This window comes from Anomaloglossus baeobatrachus, chromosome 9 (genome assembly GCF_048569485.1).
Source record: "Anomaloglossus baeobatrachus isolate aAnoBae1 chromosome 9, aAnoBae1.hap1, whole genome shotgun sequence".
Taxonomy (NCBI): domain Eukaryota; kingdom Metazoa; phylum Chordata; class Amphibia; order Anura; family Aromobatidae; genus Anomaloglossus; species Anomaloglossus baeobatrachus.
In genome coordinates, this window is record NC_134361.1 from 98,887,287 (window position 1) to 98,912,864 (window position 25,578).

General features: G+C 42.1%; 1 protein-coding gene across 2 annotated transcripts in view; it reads left to right on the top strand.

Annotated features, from left to right (window-relative positions):
* The window catches only part of GRIA3 (glutamate ionotropic receptor AMPA type subunit 3), a 493,575-nt gene extending 469,524 nt beyond the window's left edge, over positions 1–24,051 (top strand). For both annotated transcript variants that reach the window (XM_075323906.1, XM_075323907.1), the window contains exons 15-16: positions 13,434–13,681; positions 20,804–24,051. In XM_075323906.1, the coding sequence (XP_075180021.1) occupies positions 13,434–13,679 (246 nt within the window). In that variant the 3' untranslated portion in view covers positions 13,680–13,681; positions 20,804–24,051. The remainder of the gene's footprint in view (positions 1–13,433; positions 13,682–20,803) is intronic.
* The last annotated feature ends 1,527 nt before the right edge of the window (positions 24,052–25,578 follow it).

Here is a 25,578-nt window from a genome sequence, read left to right on the forward strand (position 1 = left end):
GGCCGAACTCCTTGATGAAGGCAAGGGGTCCGGTACCCGGAGCACTACGGGTAGCAGGACAGTCCGTGCACAAGAGTGGAATGGAGAAGTCCCTGGGACCACGGAGTCACTGATGGTAGTCCGGGTGACGGAGCTCAGGTTCGGAGGCCGAGATGTTGTCAGGCAGAGTCCGGAACCAATGGAGCGAGAGGACGGGTCACCACAGGGATCAGAGATGGAACGGACTGATGGAATGGCAGATAGTCAGCGTTCGGGGTTCGGGAATCGGCAGGACCGGATGGCGAGGCAGGAGCGGCTCTAGAAGAGAGATAGGTAAGTATACACAGAGACACAAGGAGACCTGACTCCTAGCTTAGGAAACACGAAGAACAGGCCCCGCCCACTTGGACACTAAACCCCTTTATACCCTGTACCTGTGTGTTCAATTTCCTGTCAGTGGACGCTGGCCCTTTAAGAGAGGGTCAATGACCGCGCGCGCGCCCTAATGCGCATGCGCGAGGCCCGGGTGCCAGAAGCCAGGGCTGGGAGCGGTGAGCAGGAAGCAGGAGAGCCGGGCTGGAGCTGAGTAACCGACGGGCGCCGGGAGCGGGGACCGGGACGCCTGGGGACCGCAGGCAATGGAGGCTGGAGACCGGGGAGAGAAGCAGGGAAGCCGGGGAGCGTGGCAGGTGAGCCGGGGAGCAGAGCAGGGGACCCGGAGAGCGTGACAGTACCCCCCCCACGCCCCCCTCCCCGCAACCGGGACAGGAAGGCACGGATCAGGGGAGTACCCACATTCTCCCGGGGCTCCCAGGACCTATCCTCAGGACCATACCCTGCCCAGTCTACCAGGAAGAACTGTCGGCCCCGTACGGTTTTCATGGCCACGATATCCCTTACCGCATAGATGTCATCATCGGCAATAGGAGGAGGAGCCGAACTGGCAGCAGCGGAGAAGGGACCAAGTACAACCGGCTTGAGCAGGGAGACGTGGAAGGAGTTGGGTATCCTCGTCGTGGCCGGGAGCTGCAGCTTGTAGGAGACCTCATTGATCTTGCTGAGGACTTTAAACGGCCCGATGTAGCGAGGACCCAGCTTGTAGGATGGTAGCTTCAATCGGACGTACTTGGAAGCAAGCCCGACGAGATCTCCTGGAGAGAAACACGGAGGATCCAGACGCCTCTTGTCTGCGTGTCTCTTCATCCGCAGGGAAGCACATCCAAGGGACGCCTTGACAGAGTCCCAAATTGTTGCAAAGTCACGGGCTACAGCATCAGCAGCAGGGACATCCGAGGAAGAGGATACAGGTAATGGGACGGAAGGCTGAAGTCCGTAAACGACATGGAAGGGAGAGCTGGAGGAGGACTCACTGACGTGGTGGTTATGGGAGAATTCAGCCCAAGGAAGAAGCGTGGACCAGTCGTCATGATGGGCGTTGACGTAGTGACGTAAGAAGGAGGTCAAGATCTGATTGACTCGTTCCACTTGGCCATTCGACTGAGGATGGTAGGCTGAAGAAAAGTCCAGAGTCACTACCAGATGTTTGCAGAGGGCCCTCCAGAAGCGGGAGGTGAACTGAGTTCCTCTGTCGGACACAATGTGTGATGGAAAGCCATGCAAGCGGAAGATGTGTTGTATATAGGCGTCAGCGAGTTCCTGGGCAGAGGGCAGTCCAGCCATAGGGACGAAATGAGCCATTTTGGAGAACCGATCCACCACGACCCATATGACTGTGTGTCCGGAGGACAGTGGCAAGTCCGTAATAAAGTCCATTGCAATGTGTTGCCACGGAACGGAGGGTATAGGCAGAGGCAGAAGACGGCCATATGGCAGATGTTTGGGCGTCTTGTTCCTGGCACAAGAGGAGCAGGCTGTGACAAAAGAAGCGACGTCCGTGCGAAGGGATGGCCACCAGTAATGACGTACGATCGTACTCCATGTTCTCTTCTGACCAGCATGGCCGGCTGTTTTCGAGGCATGGCCCCAGTGCAACACTTTTTGCCTGTCAGTCTCAGAGACATAGGTCTTCCCGGGCGGTATCTGGGCCAGGGTGACAGGGGCCACCGGAATGATTTTACTAAGACAGATGATGGGCTGGGATGTCTCCTCCTCCTGTTCCATGGGCAGGAATGACCTGCACAAGGCATCTGCGCGTACATTCTTGTCCACAGGTCGGAAATGGAGCTGGAAATCGAACCTGGCAAAGAACAAGGACCACCTGGCCTGCCGTGGGTTCAGTCGCTGAGCGGACTGCAGGTATTCCAGGTTCTTGTGGTCCGTGTAAATGATCACGGGGTACACTGCTCCCTCTAGAAGGTAGCGCCATTCCTCCAGGGCCAGTTTGACTGCCAATAGCTCTCGGTCACCGATGGTGTAGTTGCGTTCCGGCGCTGAGAAGCTCTTGGAGAAGAAACCGCAAGTCACCATCTTCCCGGAGGAGGACTTCTGCATGAGCACTGCTCCGGCTCCCGAGAAGGAGGCATCCACCTCCAAGGTGAACTGTCGGTTTAACCCCGGACGGTGGAGCACAGGGGAGGAAGCAAATGCCCGCTTCAGAGAGCCAAACGCGGCGTCGGCCGCAGGTGACCAGTCCTTTGGATTGGCCCCCTTCTTGGTCAAGGCGGAGAGAGGAGCAGTCAGAGCCGAGAAGTGAGGGATGAACTGACGGTAATAGTTTGCGAATCCCAGAAAGCGTTGGATTGCCTTCAGTCCAGAAGGAGGGGGCCAGTTGAGAATGGAAGAGACCTTCTCCGGATCCATCTGCAGTCTGGTATCGGAGATTACGTAACCCAGGAAGGGAAGAGAAGACTGCTCGAAGACACACTTCTCGTACTTGGCGTACAGACGATTGTCCCTCAGTCGTTGTAGTACCAACTGCACGTTCTCTCTGTGGGTCTGGAGGTCCGGAGAAAAGACCAGGATGTCATCAAGATACACCACCACACAGACGTAGAGAAGGTCCCGGAACACGTCGTTCACCAATTCCTGAAAGACTGCTGGTGCGTTACATAGGCCGAAGGGCATCACACAGTATTCATAGTGCCCATCGCGAGTATTGAACGCGGTCTTCCATTCGTCCCCAGAGCGGATGCGGACCAGGTTGTAGGCACCCCGAAGATCCAACTTGGTAAACACACGAGCTGCTCTAAGCCGATCAAACAATTCGGGGATGAGCGGCAGGGGGTATTTATTTTTCACGGTGATTTGGTTCAATCCCCGGTAGTTAATGCATTGGCCTAGGTCGCCCTCTTTCTTCTTAACGAAGAAGAAGCCTGCTCCAGCAGGAGAGGAGGATCTCCGAATGAATCCCCTTGCCAGGTTCTCTGTGATGTAGGTAGACATGGCCCTTGTTTCGGCAGGAGACAGCGGATATATCCGTCCTCGAGGTGGTGTAGTTCCCGGGAGCAGGTCGATGGCACAATCGTAAGGACGATGTGGCGGCAGTACCTCTGACTCCTTTTTATCAAAGACGTCCGCGAAGGACCAATAGGCCGAGGGCAGTCCCGGTAGGGACTCTGGAACCGGAGGTCGTCGGATGGGTTGAATAGTCTTCAGACAGTTCTCGTGGCAAGAGGAGCCCTATCGGGTGATTTCACCAGTACCCCAGCTGACTGAGGGTTCGTGTGTCCGTAACCAGGGGAGTCCCAGCAGCATTTGATGGGACATGTGTGGGAGGACATAGAGAGCGATGTTCTCAGTGTGCAGGGCACCGATACGCAGTTCCACCGGCTTAGTGATCCACGAGATGGTGTCAGAGAGCGGTCTCCCATCCACAGAGGCAATCACTAGGGGTTTGTCGAGTGGAGTAACAGGCACCTGGTACTTGTCCACCGTGGCCTGCTGGATGAAATTGCCTGCTGCCCCGGAATCGAGGTATGCCTCGGCCGTGAACCGCGTCTCTCCCGTTGTCACTTGAACAGTCCACGTAACCGGGTCTGAGAGAATCCCAGCACCTAGGGTGGCCTCTCCTACCAACCCTAGGCTTTGGAGTTTCCCAGCCTCTCTGGACAGGAGCGTAGAAGGTGTGTGCCCTCTCCGCAGTAGAAGCAGAGGCCCTTGGCGAGCCGTTCTGCTCGGCGTTGTTCAGACTGCCGCAAACGGTCGATCTGCATGGGCTCGTGGACGGAGACACCAGATGATGTTGACTGAAGTACGGCGGGCTTCTGAGGAGGAGAGGAATGCCGTATCGGACGTCTCTCACGGGACACCTCTTTGGATCGTTCCTGAAAACGAAGATCCACTCGAGTCGCTAGGGCAATCAGGACATCCAGGGTGGACGGCACGTCACGATCAGCCAGCTCATCTTTAATTCGACCCGAGAGGCCTTCCCAGAAGGCGGCGGTTAGAGCCTCATTGTTCCACCCGAGTTCTGAAGCCAAGGTGCAAAAACGGATGGCATATTGACCCACCGTCAGAGTCCCCTGACGTAGCCAGAGGAGAGATGAGGCAGACGCGGAGGCGCGTCCGGGCTCGTCAAAGGTGCCACGAAATGCCTGCAGGAACTCCTGGATGTTGGTGGTCACCGGATCCTCCTTCTCCCACAAGGGGTTCATCCAAGCCAGCGCCTCACCCTCTAGATGGGACATCATGAACGCGACCTTGGCTTGGTCGGAGGCAAACAAGTGCGGCAGCTGCTTGAAATGGAGGGAGCATTGGTTTATGAATCCCCTGCAGGTCTTGGGATCTCCGGCGTACCGGGGTGGTGAAGCCAAACGAAGTCTGGAAGCATCCGAGGAGACTGCCACGGGAGCTGTGGCCGTGGATTGTACAGTGGAAGCTTGAGATGCCGAAGACGTGACCGACGCTTGCAGCGTGTTCAGGCGGGCGTCCACAGAAGACATGAAGTTCAGCATGCGGGTCTGGGTCTCACGCTGGCGTGTGAGTTCCTCCTGCAAGGCCGCTAGTGCTTGGGCGGGATCCATGGCCTGTTCTTACTGTTAGGGCCAGGTGGACGGGCAGACCCAGGAGGTGGATCCACTGGGCCGAACTCCTTGATGAAGGCAAGGGGTCCGGTAGCCGGAGCACTACGGGTAGCAGGACAGTCCGTGCACAAGAGTGGAATGGAGAAGTCCCTGGGACCACGGAGTCACTGATGGTAGTCCGGGTGACGGAGCTCAGGTTCGGAGGCCGAGATGTTGTCAGGCAGAGTCCGGAACCGATGGAGCGAGAGGACGGGTCACCACAGGGATCAGAGATGGAACGGACTGACGGAATGGCAGATAGTCAGCGTTCGGGGTTCGGGAATCAAGGTATGCACACCAGTGACTATGTAAGGGGAATACATGGAATAGCAGAAACTGCTGTGTGAATACTGACATGAAAAATTCAATAGCTGTATGTAAGGATGAAATGTGAAAAATGGAACCTGCATTACTGCCATGAATATATGAATAAAGAGAAATTTAGCTACTGAATTGATCAATGCAATAGAGCCCCAACACTACGCCAAAGTATTTCTCTACGTTGGGGTCCCTAGCTTGTGTGTGTCCTCTCATGCAGTTAAAAAACTTACCGTGTGTGGGAAGCTGAGACCCAGGCTATATATACGATGTGGATTGGCAATAGGTGTGTATCGGGAGGGTTCACAAACGAAAAACTACTAACAAATACAAAATAACGTTTGGAACTCCATTCTATGTCTGAACTTTTTTAGTTTTTTTTTAGGTTTTTGCACCCAGTTCAGACATAGAATGGAGTTCCAAACGTTATTTTGTATTCGGGGTTCGGGAATCGGCAGGACCGGATGGCGAGGCAGGAGCGGCTCTAGAAGAGAGATAGGTAAGTATACACAGAGACACAAGGAGACCTGACTCCTAGCTTAGGAAACACGAAGAACAGGCCCCGCCCACTTGGACACTAAACCCCTTTATACCCTGTACCTGTGTGTTCAATTTCCTGTCAGTGGACGCTGGCCCTTTAAGAGAGGGTCAATGACCGCGCGCGCGCCCTAATGCGCATGCGCGAGGCCCGGGTGCCAGAAGCCAGGGCTGGGAGCGGTGAGCAGGAAGCAGGAGAGCCGGGCTGGAGCTGAGTAACCGACGGGCGCCGGGAGCGGGGACCGGGACGCCTGGGGACCGCAGGCAATGGAGGCTGGAGACCGGGGAGAGAAGCACGGAAGCCGGGGAGCGTGGCAGGTGAGCCGGGGAGCAGAGCAGGGGACCCGGAGAGCGTGACAGCTATATACACAGTCTATGCTACATGCAATGTATGCTACATACACAGTCTGTGCTATGCACAAATTATATAGCCACAATCTATACTATATAAAATCTATGCCATATACAGTCAATGTTATATACAAAGGCTAGAATTCATACGTAATCAATACCATATACAAGCTATGCTATGTAGAATGATGCTATATACAGTCTATGCAATATACAATGTCTATGCTATGCTCTATATATAGAGAGTATATGCTATGTACTCTATCTATGCTACATAGCCAGTCTATCCTATATACATAGGATATACTATATACAATGTATACTAGTTACCAAGTGTATGCCATATACACTATCTATGCTCTATACAGTTTATAATATAAATATAATCCTTGCTATATAAAAACAGTCTATGCTGTATAATAATCTAGGGTATATGGGCATGGAAAGTGTAGTGTGCATGCCAGTCTGTCTCCTCTTCATCAGTTCCTCTACTGGTCCTGATACCTTTTAATGGCTACTCAGGTCTCTTCATCAGGCTCAGTATCAGTATACTGAGCCTGATGAAGAGACCTGAGTAGTCTCGAAAGCTTGCTATATAATTACCATCTTTTTAGTTAGCCATTAAAAGGTATCAACCACATAGGATTCTTCTAATTCAAAAAACTGCACTGATGCATGGCTGGCATTATCAGTTTAGTTTCTTGATTTTAAAGGCAGATGGCCCACAGACTGACTGGCTCACTGAAGTTGAAGAAGGGCTTTTAGGGTTGAGTGCCTTTTACAGTTTCTCAGTTTTTCTTTTCCAAATGCTGCGCCTGGTTGCAGTAAGCCAGTGATAAATTGCCAGCCTCTCACTTCTACTTTATTACTGCCCTGGAAATGTATAAACTGCAGAAACTCAATCCCTGTTAAGAGTTTGTTCCTATCTGTAACAATTTTTTTTTATAAACGGTAACAATGAATGCAAAATTCATCACATAACACACCCCAAAAGCTTGACTTATACAGGGGTCCATCAGATGCATATTCTTCTTGTGTTATGGTGGAATCTGTGAGGTCAGACATGCACACCTTCACTCAAATGGAAACTAACGTAACATGCAACATGTCCAAACAAGTAGGGTGGAGACCTGAAGCTCCCATTAATGCAAAATTAATATCTGAGCCTCTAGGCTATTACTTCTAAATAGTTTATTAATGTGTATCAGAAGGACTTTTTATACTCCCTTAGGCTACACTGTTCATATGTGTCGGCAATTTACTCCTCCAATATGAATATCCCTGAAACAAATGCAATATCTTCAAAAGATAGGCGTAATAAACAATTTACTATAATTTTTCATAATATAAAATAACAAAAACTGTCATATAGCCTGAATACAGTCATTATGCAAAGCTCATGATGCATAAAGTATATTTTAAATATTAATACAATTTCCATATACAATACTTACATTTTATTTAGGGAAACCAAAATACTACTTTACTTAGAATTTATTAAAATTTAAATACAATCTTATTTTTTGGGTTGGAACCATTCACCTTTTTCACGCCTTCCTCACCCTAAGCGGTGTATGAGCCAGGACAAGCCACAAATCATGAATCCATCGGACTCCTCACTCCCAACGCTGCGCAATGAATAAAATGTTTGCCCAAAACTTCAGCATGTTTCTCCATAACAGTCATGCTGTTGATCTCAATCTCCCTATACCGATTGCAGGCTACTGAGAGGGCAGACGTTAGTTCAGGTGTTTTTCATAGTTCTAATTTTATTCTATGAACCAACCGGAAATGGTATGTATTAGAGCACCATGAATAGATGTACATTTTTCTCAGGCTACTATTTATAAGGCAATTCCACAATAAAGGAGAAGAAAAAGTATAACTTCACGGCAAACCAGTCTCTAGCATTCTCTTTTATAGCTTTTGGTGATTGAATACTCAAAGTGGAAATATTTTTCATATGGCATGTCAAATATTAAAAAAAAGTTCTGCTTGTTTTTTAATACAGTGGCAATCTTACCTATGGCTTGTTTCTGATATCAAAGCTTAATCTCCTTTGGTTCTTCAAAGAGTCAAACATTTATTGAACCTACTTCAAGATGAGCAAATATATTAGAGTGGAGTTGAATCCTACTCTACTTTTTTTTTTTAAAAAATAGATTTTTTTTATTTTCAGGTTCAGCAAAATGCCAGCCGCTTTCCATCATTTTGCTGAAACATAAAGGCCCATGACATGGTTAAAGAATAAAAAACCCTATATTTACATTATCGTTCAGTTCTTCGAACACTCTGCTCACCACCTTTACCTGTCTTGTCCTGATCACAATGGTGTTATCATGTCACAACCTCATTCATGCTTGCGCAGAACCGTACCAGGCCTCATTAGACCCATAAGTCTTGGCCTAGTGTTAAGAGAATTCAGCTCTCGTGGCAGTGATCAGAAGATGCCACAAGGACTAGGCAGGTAATGGTGAGGAGCAAAGGGGCCAGTGAGGTAAGCAGTAAAGTGAGTATAACAAAATTTGTTTTTTACATCTAGCATTTGTTATACTCTGGAGTTTTAATAGACCCTGAGCATGATAAGGGATATTCATTTTATGGAGAATATCTTCTCCATGAATTGAAGTTGCTTGGAAAATCTGCACGAACAGGCAAATTCAAATTTTTCCTGACCTACTCATCTCCAATTGAAGCATGAACTAAAAGCTTTTTATTTCTATAATAGTGCCACCTGTCTACTGCTCTACTAAAGTTAATGAGACAGAGTTGCAATATCACACACAACTTCAGGACATGTTTGGAAGAATGTTTGGATGAAGACAGCCATATATTTGTAATCTATTCTAAGATTTAAAGCTCTCTTCTAACCATAGGATTTGGAATATCTTGCTGATTCTTGGGGGTCCATTCACTAGGACCCCTATTGATCTGATGCATGAGGCTTTGCAGAATCCTGTCCAAATGGAGCAAGGGTTGAGCATGCACACTGGCACTCCATTCATTTTCTGTTGGACTGCTGGAATAGTCAAGCTCTGTACTTGGCTTTCTCAGACAATCCTATAGACATGAATTTAATGCAGGTATACATAATGTGGCATATAAAATTTTGGGCACCCCTTGTCAAAATTACTGTCACGATGAACAGTTAAGCAGGTTAACCCTCAACTGGTGAGGTGGGGTTTGCAACACCCCAGGGAAATTTTGTTCAGCAGGCATTCATTAGAACATGCTGGTATGAATCATCAATGTATTACATTTTCCGATACTTGTGGATGTCAAACATTTGATGTACTTATGTGTAATCAATCGCCAATAAGAAAACGATTAAAACAAATGTGATTTTTGCATTTTCTGTAAAAGAGTCTTTAAATACTTGTTTGAGCAATTTTCACCCATTCATCTTTGGAAAAGTCCTCCAGTTGTGTGAGATTCCTGGGTCATCTTGCATGCACTGCTCTTTTCAGGTCTAGCCACAGATGTCTAATGATGTTCAGATCAGGGGATTGTGAGGGCCATTGCTAAATCTTCAGCTTGCTCCTTTTGAGGTAGTCTATTGTGGATTTGACTTGTGTTTAGGATCATTATCCATTTATAGAAGCCATCTTCTTTTCAACTTCCTCTTTTTTACAGATAGTATTATGTTGACATCAAGAATCTGTTGAAATTTCATTGCATCTATTATTCCCTCTACCTGTGAAATGTTTTCCATGCCATTGGCTGCAACACAACCCCAAAGCATGATTGTTCCACTCCCATGCCCAATGGTTGGCGAGATATTCTTTTCCTTAAATTCTGTGCCCTTATTTCTCCACACATACTTATGATCATTGTGACCAAAGAGTTCAATTTTAACCTCATCAGTCCCCAGGACATGTTTCCAAAATGCATCAGATTATTTAGTTGTTTTGCAAACTGAATTTTACGGTTTAGATGCAGGAGTGGTTTTCCTCTGATGACTCTTCCATGAAGGCAATATTTGTGAAGGTGTCTTTGAACAGTAGAACAATCTACCACAACTCCAGAGTCTATTAAATCTTCATGAAAGTCTTTTGCAGTCAAGCGGGGTTTCTGATTTACTTCTCTAGCAATTCTATGAGCACAAATTTTGCTTGGTCTTCCAGACCTTATCTTCATCTCCACTGTTCCTGTTAACTGCCAATTCTTAATTACATTTTGAACTGAGGAAAGGGCAACTTGAAAACACTTTGCTATCTTCGCATAGCCTTCTGCTTTGTGGGCCACCATCATTTTCAGAGTGCTAGGCAGCTGCTTAGAAGAACCCATTGCTGCTGTTTTTTGGCACAAGTTTAGAGAAGGCTGGGTTTTTATAAAGCTGTGAAATTTGCATCAAGTGATAGTGAACAAGCCATAACCCTAACAGGTTAATTAAGATCTGAAACCTTGGTCAACGTTATCGGAACACACAAATCTCCAAGGGTGCCCAAACGTTTGCATTTGCACATTTTCCTTTTCTATTTTTTTCAAATGTTAATGATGAAAATATTTTTTTTTGTCTAAAATACAAAGTAACTTTATACCTTTTAGATATCATTTAATTTTCACCTTGCTTAACTGTTCACAATAACAGTAATTTTGACCAGGGGTACCCACAGTTTAAATGCCTCTGTACTTGACCTCCATTCCATTAAGACAGAGTACTATTCTTAAGGTTGGATAGGGTTCTAGCTGTCAGTCCTCCAGTGAGTAAATTATCTTCTATCCTATGGATATCTTTTAAAAAATATATAACTTCAGGCGGGTATTGATGAAAAATAATTGCCCATTTTCTTAAAAATATTATCCCCAAAAAGGGGACAATACTAATTGGACACCATAAATACATGAAAAGCTAACATCATATTTTCTGGAGTTTGGATTCTACCTATTCTTCTATTACAAACCTATGATATAAACTACACAAAGGAAAATAAATAGGAACTTTCACCTTAATGAACTAAACCACACACAAAATGATAAAAAATATCCAGAGATACAATGAAATTTTCCAATATTTAATCTAACCATTTATCAGCTTCGAATTGAAGGCCCACAGACCCCAACGCACATTTCGCACAGAGTTTTTTACAGGAGTGAAAGTCTTGATCATACATGGTATGTGATACGTTTTTACAATTGTACTTAATTTGTTATTGCATTTGGCTATTTCACACGTATTTTATTTATTTATTTCTATACAAAGTTATTACACTATATTTATATGATGCAACTTTCACCATTATGCCCTTATCCAGATTTACTTCCGTTATTTAAATTTTATTTGTGCACTCCCCAATATTTAAATCTAATTCTTTTAAACTTTACAATAAATATTGGAATATTTTATCGTATCACTGGTTATCTTTCATGATTTTGTGTGTGGTTCAAACCCATGATATAATTACACAGTTTATTATTTCCATTTGAATAGGAAAGGGGGTTAATTTCTAAAACACTTAGCATCTCAGGAAATTGTGTTTAACCTATTATTTTAATTCATTTTGTAAGATTTCATGCATAGCCACAGAAGACCCTTACCCTTTTTCAATTTATGTAACCAGTCAATTTACGTAACCTGATGCATGTAAAAATAGATTTATACATGTAAGAAGTTAGTAAGTGTGACTTAGCCCTCTTTCCACCCATTAGCCCAATAAACCATGTAATAGCTAGCAAAAATATTCAAACGCTAAAAGTTCCAAATGCTAAATATCAATGAAGCATTTTTTTTCTTATGCCAAAGTGCAGCCTCAAAAAATGAATATTCAATCATTGTCAAAATGCAGCCTTACAGTCTTGAACACATAACACATCAAAATGGAAATAGTTTTCTTACAGCTCTGTTGACAATATTGTAGTAAATCTACCCCATTGCGTTAAGAAAGGGATGGAGACATGTAAGGAATTATAGGCTGTCTAAGGATCTTGATTTATTAAAAGTTTTAATGTTAGTCCTGGTATAGCATAACTCAGATCACTTATATAAAATTACTCATGTCCATTAAACTTTAAAAGAAAATAATATATTTTAAAAATGTAAAAGCTAAAAATATTTACCCCAAAATCTAATTTTGTCATTTTGCTTTTGATCGACTTTAAAACACAGCACAAGTTTAAATATTAATTTATCACTATTATATTGCACCACATTTTCCATTAAAACATTACAGTCAAGTAAGTTTTAGGCTTCGTGTTTGTTTTTTTAATTAGTATCTCTGTCCGTAGCTCACTCCATCAGCATTCATACATGTTGTGTATTCACTTATCTTGCTGTTGTTGAAATAGTCAGTATAGTTGGCTGGAATAATTTCTGCAAATGCAACAGTAATATATGAAGAACATATCGAAATTATTACTAAAACTCTATTCGAATGACCTAAAATTCATTCATTCGTTTGCAATCATTTGAGTAGTGATTTAATTAATGTCTTCTCAGATACTTTTTGCTTAAAGTTAATGTTTATATTTCTAGATATTTTAGTTTACATGGAAAAAGACAGTAAAGCAATAAATGAATACATTTCAGGAGAATTAAGATGTATTATGGGATTAGCTTTTCTAGGGTACATCCGGATTAATGCCAGTTATCGTTTTTCTATTTAAGTTTTCAATCTGCATGAAAAAGATTATAGCTTAGTAATTCCAAGTACTTTATTAACCATAGCTTATCTGTAATATGGTTCATGTTTGCCTTAAATACTTTTTCATGTTCACTTTCAATGATCCCTATTCCTGGTATATTGTAGATCGTAGAGATCTATGGTTATAAATTAGAGATGCCGTAGCAGAATTGGTGAATTTGAGTTTCTGCATTTTTTTGCTGCTATGGCTAAGCTCTCCAATGGTCATAATTAAAGTAGATAGTTGCAATTTTTCATGATTTTTTTTGTAGTATGATTTAACTAACAATACTAGATTACGGAATACATAAAATATTTCTATATTTTGTTTTTTGCATTTACAAAATACAAAGAGTGGAAAATATTATGTGTTTCAAAAAAGTTAATTGTAATTGTAATTCTTTAATATGCATACTTTAAATTAGCTATATTATTGAATCCTAATATTCCAGTAATGATTATGCATTAGAATAAAAGTAATGCTTCTATAAAGGTTATACGTAGAGAAGAGAGGTCATATTTGGTATGTTCTCCTATGTTTGATATGTTTGAAAATTAATGTGTTAGTTACACAGCCTAAATTTAAGTTTAGGGTAGATTTTGATCCCCAATATAAGCCATTTCTAAATAATTCAGTGAACCTAACAATGTTGTTCATTTTTCTTAGGACAAGACCAGCGCCCTGAGTCTAAGTAATGTCGCAGGGGTGTTTTATATCCTCGTTGGAGGTCTGGGACTAGCCATGATGGTGGCTTTGATAGAATTCTGCTACAAATCACGAGCAGAATCAAAAAGAATGAAACTTACAAAGAATTCACAAAACTTTAAACCTCCTCCTGCAGCCAGCACCCAGAATTATGCTACATACAGAGAAGGTTATAATGTCTACGGAACAGAAAGCGTTAAAATTTAAGGGTATGGTTTGTGACAAGCTTTTGTTAATGGAAAATAGTAAATACTTTACGCTGATAGTACATTGGGTTTATGAAAGTTCTTAACTTCTGTTAGGCTGTACACCATTACTACTCTAGATTATGATTATTGTAACTGGAAAGTGCTATTGAATCAAAATTGCAACTACAGACATTTAAGTCTTGAGTCTTGACCCAAGCATGAGGAGATAAATTACCGTATTTTCTAGATTGTAAGACACTTTTTTTCCCCAAAACTGGGGGTAAAATGGGAGTGCATCTTTCAATGTGGATATGGCTTACCGGGTCGGCGGTGATGGAGCGGGGTCATAGTAGGCAGAGTCGGCGATACTGAGGGTGTCACTGCAGTGTCCCGGTGGCAATGGATGCCTGATCTGACTGAGGGCTCTATTGAATCACCCCCGGTTGATGCGATGAACTTCAAGAAAATGGCTGCAGAGGGGGTGCATGTGCAGATTGACACGATGGACTTCAAGAATATAGCCGCAGATACCTTTCTTTGCATGTGCTGTCTCCGTGGCCATTTTCTTGAAGTCCATCACATCAACTGCAGATGATTCGATGGAGCCCACTGTTAGATCATGTGCCCGCTGTCACAGCAACCCCCCTACACCCCATCCTGTGACCCTCCTGAGTCGCTCCACTGCAGTGACACCCTGCAGCAAGCCAGCAGATCAATGGCGCCCGCTGCTGTGACACCCCTGAGACTGCAGTATTTTCAACCCGATGTCAAATTACCCTCCTGAGACACATTACACCCTCCTCTGAGCCCGCAGCATTGCTGACCCTAACTCTTCCTTCCTGAGCCGCTCCACCATCGCCGCACTCCCCTAATAAGCATTAGGATTAGGACACACTAGGATTATAAGACAGACCCTCATTTTAACATTAAAAATTATTTTTTCCTATTTTCCTCCTCTAAATTTGGGGTGCGTCTTATAATCCGGTGCGTATTATAAACCAAAAAATACGGTATTCTATTTTACTAATAACATAATTTAAAATCTAAGTTTCAAGAAGTACCAGCTTGGCACAGCTTAATGTTTTGAGGGTATTCACGCCCTTACTCATAGTAATAGTTCACGCTCGTATTACTCACAGCAATGGTCCATGCTCCATGCTCTTAATAATTTGGTATGAGTAAGACCACAGATAAGCTCGAAACATGTAAGCTGTGTCAACTTAGTAATTGTTACACCTTAGATTTTATATTATGTTACTCCTAAAAAATATTCTTCCATTGTTAACTTAACAATTAATTTTTTGAAGTTACCCATGGTCAGAGATTGAGACTAAGCAAGAATCTTCAATTTTTGGTGGTGGTGAGTTTTATGCAAACCTAATTTTTTTTATATTTTTGAAATGTCTATAAGTTAGAATTATCTTTAATACAAAATAAAATATTGCGTGAAGTGATGACAGCATAGTTATGATAATTCTGAAAGTTTTTTCTTTAGCTGTTAAGCATCATAATAGGCAGCTACTTCATGTTCTGTAGAAATCACTTTCTCTCATTATCAGAAAAGGAAAGACTACAATGAAAAGTAACACTAATATATGGATAACACGGTATCCACCATTCACAATAGGTGATGGTCTGCTCCCCTCCCCTGCATAGTGACCTCTGCACAAATCATAGAGCATGCCTAGGACACTTTTGCATAAAAGTCAGTGAACATTTCTAGTCTTTTGTTTCACCTTCCTATTGTCCATGGGTCTGCTGTATTTCATATCTCTAAATGCTGTTAATAGAAGCTCATAATTCTGTGCAAAAAAAAATTATAATAATGAATAATTAAAATATAAAATAAAAACACAACAGTAACTAAACAAAAAAGTAATTAAAATTCAAAAAGATAAAACATATCTGGTGTTAAGAATTAAAAAAATATTGGTAATGTAATCCCTTTTAAGTAATATATGATGGGGTGTAAAAAAATAACTTCACTTCTACAAATAGAACTTCAAATACTTCTTCAGTCTCATTTGCATATTCATTCAAGCACTGAATTCTCAGTAACGGAGGAACAGACTGACAATGTAAAGATATTGCTAGACTTGTCTTTGAAAGATACAGGCACATATAAGCAGTTTGGAGCGTGAAATCCTTGTGATAGATTCCCTTTAATATCAATAATAAGTTCTAATTAGTGATGGGTGAGCACAAAAATGCTCATGTGCTTGTTACTCGACTTGAGCAATTTTTAATGCGCGAGTGCTCATCTCGCGTAATGAGCATAATAGAGGTCAATAGGAAAATTGAGCATTTTTCCAGTAGACCCTAACAGTGGGCTTGAGGGGGACCTGAAAATCACAGAAATGGATGGAAACACCACTTAAATGGAATGGGAACAGCATCGGGAAGACACCTGGACACAGTTCTGATTCCCAGGTTGCTGCTGAATACAATGTTGTCAGAGTATTTGCAGACTGACAATAAAACTTACAAAGCCAAAGCTTAAATGGATTTTACTGGAAAAAAAAATGTTAAAAAAACATTATTTCCTGGATAATGGTTTGTATATAAGGCAAAACAAAAAGAGAAAAGAAAAGCCTCCTCCACTTCTTAGGCTATGTTCATACAGAGCATTTTTGCTGCGTTTTTGCTCTTTCTCATTGTTTCCAATGTTGAGAACACACTGCAAAAACGTTGAAAGAATTGACATGCTGCTTCTTTCAGAAATACAGCAGTTTTCGATTTAAGTCATGAAAAAAAATAATTGTGTGCATTAGATTTAGGAATAGAGAGAAATCTGGTTTCGGTCCGGAATCTGGTCCCCATATACGTCTATGGGGACCAAATTCCGGAGACTAAAAATGATGTTAGAAGGGATAGCAAGCGTGGTGTACTTACCGAGGCTCTGGCTGTACTGCTCCCAATCCTCGCATTTGACTTCCTGGGCCACTAATTACTGCTCATCTATATGCACTGCTTCCTCACCCACCAGTGTCTGTGATTCATTACAGTCAGACACGCCCCTGCCCTGAGTGGCAGCGTGTCAGTTGACTGCAACCAATCACAGGCACCAGGACGGCCGGTGGGTGGGGAAAGCAGTGCAACTGTCTGTGGGTCAGTATCATATAATAGGGGCATGCTGAAATAACGTCATACCTGGAAGTAGCCCGTACACTCTAGCATCTACCGTGAGCCTAGAATGTATGGGATCCTTGCAGGTTAGTGGGCACGACTTGCTTGGTTGGTGGGCGTCGCAATGTTTAGAAAAATAATGTTTAATCCAGCTGGAAATGTCAGACTACATTTTGAACATGCCACGTCATATGATGGGGTGTGTTGAAATCATCATACCTGGAAGAAGACTGTACACTCTAGCATCTACCATCAGTATCGTGGTATAAAAATAAACAAATAAATAAAACAATTGACATAGAGTCCCCCCGTATTCTGATACCCAGCACAGATAAAGCCCATTGCTACAGGCTGCACTCCCCAGTCGTGTGCTTATCTTGGCTGTGTATCAAAATAAGATGAACTGCATGCAACTGTTTTTTTTCTGTTTTTATTTTTGTTTTTTAATTATTTCAATAAATAATTTAAACAATGTGCGACCCCCTTCAATTTTGATACCCAGCCATGATAAAGCTCAATATCTGGGGCTGGTATTCTCAGACTGGGGAGGCCTTTGGTTAATAGGCCACCCCCCAGCCGAAATATAGCAACCTGTAGCTGCCTGAGATTGTCGCTTCCATCAGATGCGACAAGCTCGACGCTTTATCCAGCTCTTCCCAATTGCCCTGGTGTTGTTGTGATCAGGGTAATAGCAGGGGTTAATAACAGCGTACAACTGTCATCAAGCCAAAATTAGTGATGGGAAAGGGTCTATGAGACTAATCCTATAAGTAAAATGAAATACACAAACACCAAGAAAAATACTTTCTTTGGAATAAAATACAAAACCACCCTCTTTCACCACTTTATTAACCCCTCCAAAACACTGATGCAGGTCCAACGTAATCCACACGAGGTCCCACGACAATCCTGGCCCTGCTACATCTGAGCCTGGAAAGACCAAAAACATGTCCGATCTCCCCAGCTCCAAGAAACACTGACAAGAAGGACCCAGCTGGCAGCAGTGGCGTCACTCAGTTTATTGGAAGTCATAGCAAGCTCCCATAGTATGACATCTGGCAAAATTGGAGGGGACCACATTCCGTTTTTTTAATTATTTATTTAAATAGTTTAAAATAAAAAATAAATAAATAAATATAGCCGCATGTGGTTCCTCTTATTTTGATACACAGCCTAGATAAGCACATGTCTGGGGGCTGCACCCTGTAGCTATATGCTATATCTGTGTTGGGTATCATAATATGGGGAGACCCTACACCAATTGTTTTATTTATTATTATACCATGATACTGACCCACAGACAGCACCTATGATTGGTTGCAAGCGGATGCTGTCACATAGGATGGGGGGTGTGTCTCACTGCAACCAATCACAGCTGGTGGGCGGGAAAAGCAGTACATATGGATGAGCAATGATGAGTGGCCCAGGAAGTGAAGGAGAAGCTGCGAGAGCAGCGTACAGCCGCAACGGAGCCTTGGTAAGTATGAAGTGGGGATTTCATTCTTATTTTCTTTATTTTTCCTTTTTTTTTAATTTCTCAAGTGCCAAATCCAAATCAAACACCTGGAGTCCCGGGCCTATGTCTGGCACCCGGGTACCTTTGAAACCTTTACAGTCCGGGTCCACTCATCTCTATTTATGAAATCTCAACACTTTTGTTGTTATTGTAAAAAAACAGCTTTTAATTTGCATAAAACTCATTAAAAATGCTGCAAAAAAACTAAAAAAATGCAACATTTGAAGAATATAGCCGTAATAGCTAAGCTCACCGTATATATCCCCATCGCCTATGACTACAGTAGATGACATAGTATAGAGGAAAAACAAATTACTACTTGTTGAAGGTACAGCAGTGAAAGACATAGCTCTGTTTAATCTGTTAGACCTTTTAGCAACTTTGCAGCACTGTGCTGTTTTGACATAAAGAAATTATTTTCAGCAGGGGAAGTGCTGAAAAATGTATTTAAATTGGCCTTGAAAGGACTGTTGGTTGAATGTGGCATCACCAAGGACTGCACCACAATGAACCCTGCCTATATGCCTCTAATACACTATCCCTATGTCAGAAAATAACACTACACTAATTACAGAAAAGAGCAATATTAGGATAGAATCTTTTTTAGGATAAAATCTATTTTAATTAACCCTAAAAAACACTGTTAGTTTAATGTTGCACCAGCAGGTACTGTGATATGGTAATACACTGTCCTTCCTTCAGCAGAGCTCTCCTTACATTATTTCCAGGTAGAGTGCACCGAGCATAGGGTCACCGGATGTTACATAGTAATGCCAGTAGTCAACATGGCTACGGCATTACTGTGATTGTTAGGCAATCTCCGCATGTTTAGTAGCTGAAAAAGGCTGCAATACATGCAGGGCGGGGACTCAAGCATGGCACCTGAGTATCAGGATACTCGATCGAGTATCAAGCATCTTGAGCACCCCAGTGCTCGATCAAGTGCCTAGAAGTGCCAGGCACGCTTGCCCATCACTAGTTATAATAGGTGAAATGTATATAAACCCCTTCACGACCGGCCGATTTTTCGCTTTCCGTTTTTTTTTTTCGCCATTCTTTTTCTGAGAGACGTAACTTTTTTATTTTTCAGTCAATATGGTCATGTGAGGGCTCATTTTTTGCGGAACGAGCTGTACTTTTAAATGAAACTATCAGTTTTACCATATAGTGTACTAAAAAATGGCAAAAAAATTCCAAATGCTGAAAAATTGCAAAAAAAGTGCGATAGCACTATGGTGTTTGAGATATTTTATTCACTGTGTTCACTATATGGTAAAACTGATGTTTTGGTGTGATGCCTCAGGTCAGTGCGAGTTCGTAGACACCAAATATGTATAGGTTTACTTTTATATAAGGGGTTAAAAAAAAATCGGAAGTTTGTCCGAAAAAAGTGGCGCACGTTTTACGCCATATTCCGTGACCCGTAGCGTTCTCATTTTTCGGGATCTATGGCTCAATGATGGCTTATTTTTTGCGTCTCGAGGTGACGTTTTTAACGGTACCATTTTTGCGCAGATGCTACGTTTTGATCGCCTCTTATTGCATTTTGCGCAAAAGTTGTGGCGACAAAAAAACATCGTTTTGGCGTTTGGAATTTTTTTGCCGCTACGCCGTTTACTAATCAGATTCATTGATTTTATATTTTGATAGATCGGGTGTTTCTGAACGCGGCGATACCAAATGTGTGTATATTTTTTATTTTTTTAACCGTTTAATTTTCAATGGGGCGAATGGGGGGTGATTTGAACTTTTAGGTTTTTTTGTTTTTTTTTAATTTTTTCAAACTTTTTTTTAACTTTTTTTTTTTATTTTACTAGTCCCCCTAGGGGGCTATTGCGATCAGCATTCCGATCGCTCTGCAGTATCTGCTGATCACAGCTACAAGGCTGTAAACAGCAGATACGCTATCTTTCTCTTTTGCTGTGCCCCGGGTACAGCGAAAGTGAAACCAAGTTAGGTGTAGTACAGGAGTCATCACATGACCCTGTACTACCATGACAACTATCGGGAGTCACGTGATCGCGTCACGTGACTTCCGGTATCGGGCGGTAAGGAAAACATTACCGCAATTGCGCTTATAATGGCGCTGTCATGTATTGACAGCGCCATATAAGGGGTTAATCGGCACGAGCAGATAACGATTCTGCTCGTGCCTAGCAGGCACACATCTCAGCTGTGAAAATCAGCTGAGATGTGTGCCGATCGCGGCATGCTGCCGCCGGAGGACCGCGGGCAGTAACATTATGTCATTTAGGACGTAATTTTACGGCCCGCGGTCGTTAAGGGGTTAAAAGATAGAGCTATTTAGTGTCAATTTTGGTAATGTTACATTCTGTATTGAAATGAGGTTCACATGGCTTAAATATGAAAAGTTCCTCTCTTTTAGCTGTTTTATTCAGAGAATACAAAGTGTATCTATTTTCTCTCTTCTCTTCCAATGGCAAAAATATGTTCATGCATTCTGAGCTCCGTATAAAATATATGCACTTGGTATTTTCCAGATAACCATGAGATGAGCCAAGTCACGAGGTGAGATTATGAGAATGAGGCTTCCTCCTACATCCTGACCACCTGAGCCAGTTAAACTCTTTCCTTGGTGTCGGGAATGACACAAACTGCTGATGGTGCAAAGAACTTTTACTAGAAAGAACAGATTTCTTTTCTTTTCCTTCAGTGCCTTATGGAACATTCTGAGTCTCACAACAATGCAAACTATCACGGAAATGCTATTGCTTTGCTTGAAAAACAAAACTTTAACTGGCCACAAGTCGAGAATCTCGTGTAAGAACATGTACTCATGTAAAGAACAAGTTCTTTAAAAGCCATCGATTATTAGCACTCTACGGAGCCTCAGATGCTCTATATGCATTTTTAAAGGTGCATTCACTCTTTCTTGTATTAAGCGAATACACTCACTCGGTACCATATTGTCTTGTCTCCATTGTAATGTTGATGTATGTTTCACTAAAACTGCACAGATTGCTGGGAAAATAAAATCTACTGTGTCATATAAACTACGAATGAAAGCTTTAGATTCTCATGGTCTATTTATTGAAAGACTGACTTAAGGATAGAAATGGCAAATGATTGACACCCTATAGACCCCATGGCAGTCCCTAAAAACATGAAAATGTGTTGCTGTTGTGTAAAGGGCAGGTTATGTGTCTAAATTTATTTCAATGTATATGTAGAGTGAATGCACTTTTAAATTCACAAGTGTTTTATTATATGTATTATTGTTAGTAATGCTGTTGTATGTTCTGAACAGCATTCTGTTAGACTGGTAACTAACAGCGTCTTTTGGGTTCTTCCTAATGCTAAAATGAATACATGATATGGTTAGAAACATCATCTTTTCTCATAACAAATACTATGGATGTGACATTCAGGGGTACACAAAAAAATAAAATACAACCATAATTGTTTCAGGTTATATATACATATATTTTTATACCTAAGATCTAAATAGCCACATAATTAAAGGTTATTTGATTACTCTCCACAGCTTTTATTTGGTATACTAGATGACATCAAGCGCATATAATAACTAAAATGGAGTATATAAATGTATTACATTTAGATATCACATGTTGTTACAATGGTACATAATGTGGTGGACATGCCAAATACAGGAAATGGAAAGGTATGTTGATATTAGCCATGGATCCTTTTTTTCTAGTTGCTCTCATTAATGCATAGTAATTACTGATCCGCTTAGATAGAAACATTAATTTCCTTATAAATTATATATATATGTATATATATATATGTATCTATATATATATATATATATATATATATATATATATATATATATATATCCACTGACGATCAAAAGAGTAACAATATTTTGAACTTTTGATTTTCAAGCTCCCTATCTCACATCCACTACAGCTTCGAAAATGAGACTACCTTTGCTTTATAGACAATCATATTGCCTATTTTATAGATAAATTTTGACTTGCAGGTATTTAGCATATGATTAGTTATGCAGATTCTGGTCATATCACTGCATTATTATAAAAATCTAACTTAATTTTTATAATTTTGTTAGTATTTTGTAAAGCATCTTTTGGCTTCAACACACTCCCTGAATCCTTATATCCATGCTCTCAATCAGATGAAGGCATGTCGTCTCTTAAATCTGGTCCCAGGTCTCTTCTATGTTGCTGCATACTGGTCAACTCACTTGGGTATGTATAAGGCTTTTTCTTCAACTCTACCCACAGTTGTTCTATTGAGTTGAAGTCTGGAGAATGTGGGGGCAAATCCAGCACATCTACTTCATTGTCATTGAACCATGTCTAAACCAATCTCAAAGTATGCTTTAGGTCATTGTTCTACTGGATATCTATATCATCCTTTTCATACCCATAGTACTTGAGTGTACAAAGTAACTCGTCTTGTAGGATACTCACATATAGCTCAGCATTGAGACTACCATATATTTTGGTCAAGTATCCAATGCCTTTGGCTGTGAAATAACTGCATATCATCAGGCTTGCTCCACCGAACTTGACAGTTCCTTCAAATTCTTGATACGTTAGCCCTCTTTTCCCTTGTTTCCCTTGTTTCTTCCAGACTTATTTGCACCCATCAGACCCTAGTCTATTAACTTTTGTTTTAACACTCCATATCACCCATTTCCAAAGTTTTGTTGTCCATGTTTTGTACTTTTTTGCAGTCTTAAGTCAAGGTTCTTATGATGATATTGAAGTTAAGGCTTCTTCCCCTTTTTTCATGCCACCATTCCAGACTTGTGTAAAGTGTCACATGATCCCTGTTACAATTAAGATCGCCAGATCGAAACGCGTCAACATAGACTGCTTTCCCTGACTTATAAAAATGATTTTATGAATTTGAAATAAATTGGGTTTTATGGAAAACCGGAGTTTTTTCTCTTGGATTTGCAGTATTACCCAGCTGTAGCCAATGGGTTTTCCCAGTCTCGTGAACAATATCTTAAAGCGGTAATGAAGCAGCAGGGTGTTGAGTTTTTTCATTGGACTTCACTTATTCTTGCATGGATGTTTGTGATCTCAGTATTACAGAGCATATGAGCCACCTCCACTGTCATATTTGTCACGCCATAACTGATAAACCCTGAGATAAGCTGACTTGGGGACTCCAATATTTTGCCTGGATGTCATCCTCTTGGCTTTTGAATAGATAGATGGACTTCATTTTGTATTTTTCAAACTGTCATGGCACTTACATGATGCAGTTTGGCAATATTTCTTGGCCGAGAAACTGCTATCGATGAACTGGATGGTGCTGTCTCTCTTTTTTTTTCAAAATATTCTTCATGAGTTGACTGCTCCTCGATTTGAACCAGTGACCTTACACTTGGTAATAAACTAAATAACAAACTGAGCTATTAGGGAATGTGAGAACAAGTAGTCATATTTTGTATACAGGAAGAAAAATATTTTTGCACCACGAGGAGAAAAACAGTAAGGGGTGCTTCACACACAGCGAGCTCACTGCCGAGATCGCTGCTGAGTCACGCTTTTTGTGACGCAGCAGTGACCTCATTAGCGATCTCGCTGTGTGTGACACTGAGCAGCGATCTGGCCCCTGATGCGAGATCGCTGCTCGTTACACACAGCCCTGGTTCGTTTTCTTCAAAGGCGCTCTCCCGCTGTGACACACAGATCGCTGTGTGTGACAGCGAGAGAGCGACAAATGAAGCGAGCAGGGAGCAGGAGCCGGCGTCTGACAGCTGAGGTAAGCTTGTAACCAAGATAAACATTGGGTAACCAAGGTGGTTACCCGATATTTACCTTAGTTACCAGCCTCTGCAGCTCTCACGCTGCCTGTGCTGCCGGCTCCGGCTCTCTGCACATGTAGCTGCTGTACACATCGGGTTAATTAACCCGATGTGTACAGCAGCTAGGAGAGCAAGGAGCCAGCGCTCAGTGTGCGCGGCTCCCTGCTCCCTGCACACACAGCTAAGCGGTGTGCGCTGGTAACTAATGTAAACATCGGGTAACCATACCCAATGTTTACCTTAGTTACCAGTCTCCGCAGCTTCCAGACGGCGGCTCCGTGCAAGCGCAGCGTCGCTTGCACGTCGCTGCTGGCTGGGGGCTGTTCACTGGTCGCTGGTGAGATATGCCTGTTTGACAGCTCACCAGCGACCATGTAGCGATGCAGCAGCGATCCTGACCAGGTCAGATCGCTGCTGCATCGCTAAGTGTGAAGGTACCCTAACAATTCAGTGACAAGATAAGAATTTGAATAACTAATCATATGCTAAATAGTTGCAAGTCAAATTTATGTAGGAAATAGCCAAGACGATTGTCTATAAAATTAAGGTAGTCTCAGGTTCAAAACTGTAGTGGTCAGTGAAATATGGAGCCTGAAATGTAAAAGTTAAAGACGTTGTTATTCTTTTGCTCATCAGTGTGTGTGTGTGTATATATATATATATATATATATATATATATACACATGTATTGTTAAAACTAGAAGTTTACATCCACTATCTAAAGAGACACATATGTATGTTTTTCTCACTATCTGACATGAAATCAGAATAAACCTGTCCTGCTTTAGGTCAATTAGGAACCAAAATGATTTATATTTGCCAAATGTTAGAATGTGAGAGAGAGAATGTGCTAAGGCATTTTTATCACTTTCTGCAAAGTCAAAAGTTTACATACATTTCATTAGTATTTTGTACTATTGCCCTTAAGCTGTATTTTGGATGTCCTTCCACAAGCTTCTCAGAATAGTTGGTAGAAATTTAGGCCCATTCCTCCTGACAGAACCGGTGTAACTGAGCTATCCTTGAAGGTCACCTTGCTCACACCTGCCTTTTCAGCTTTGCCCATAATTTTTCAATAGGATTGAGCTCAGGGTTTTGTGATGGCCATTCCAAAACATTGACTTTGTTATCCTTAAGCCACTTTATAACCAGTTTGGTAGAATGTTTCAGGTCATTGTCCATTTGGAAGACCCATTTCCCCCCAAGCTTTAAGTTCCTAGCTGATGTCTTGAGATATTGCTTCAGTATTGCCACATCATATTTTTTCCTCATTATGTCATCTATTTTGGGAAGTGCACCAGTGCCTCCTGCAGCAAAACAACCCCACAACAAGATGCTGTCACTCCCGTGTTTCACATTTGGGACTGTGTTCCTGGCAGAATAGCCTTTCAGCCCATGTTGATACAGTACCCATTTCACTGTGGATAATGACACAATCTTCCCAGCTTCCGCCAGCATCTTCCGAAGGTGTTTTGCTTTTGTTCTTGGATTGAGTTGCACATGTCT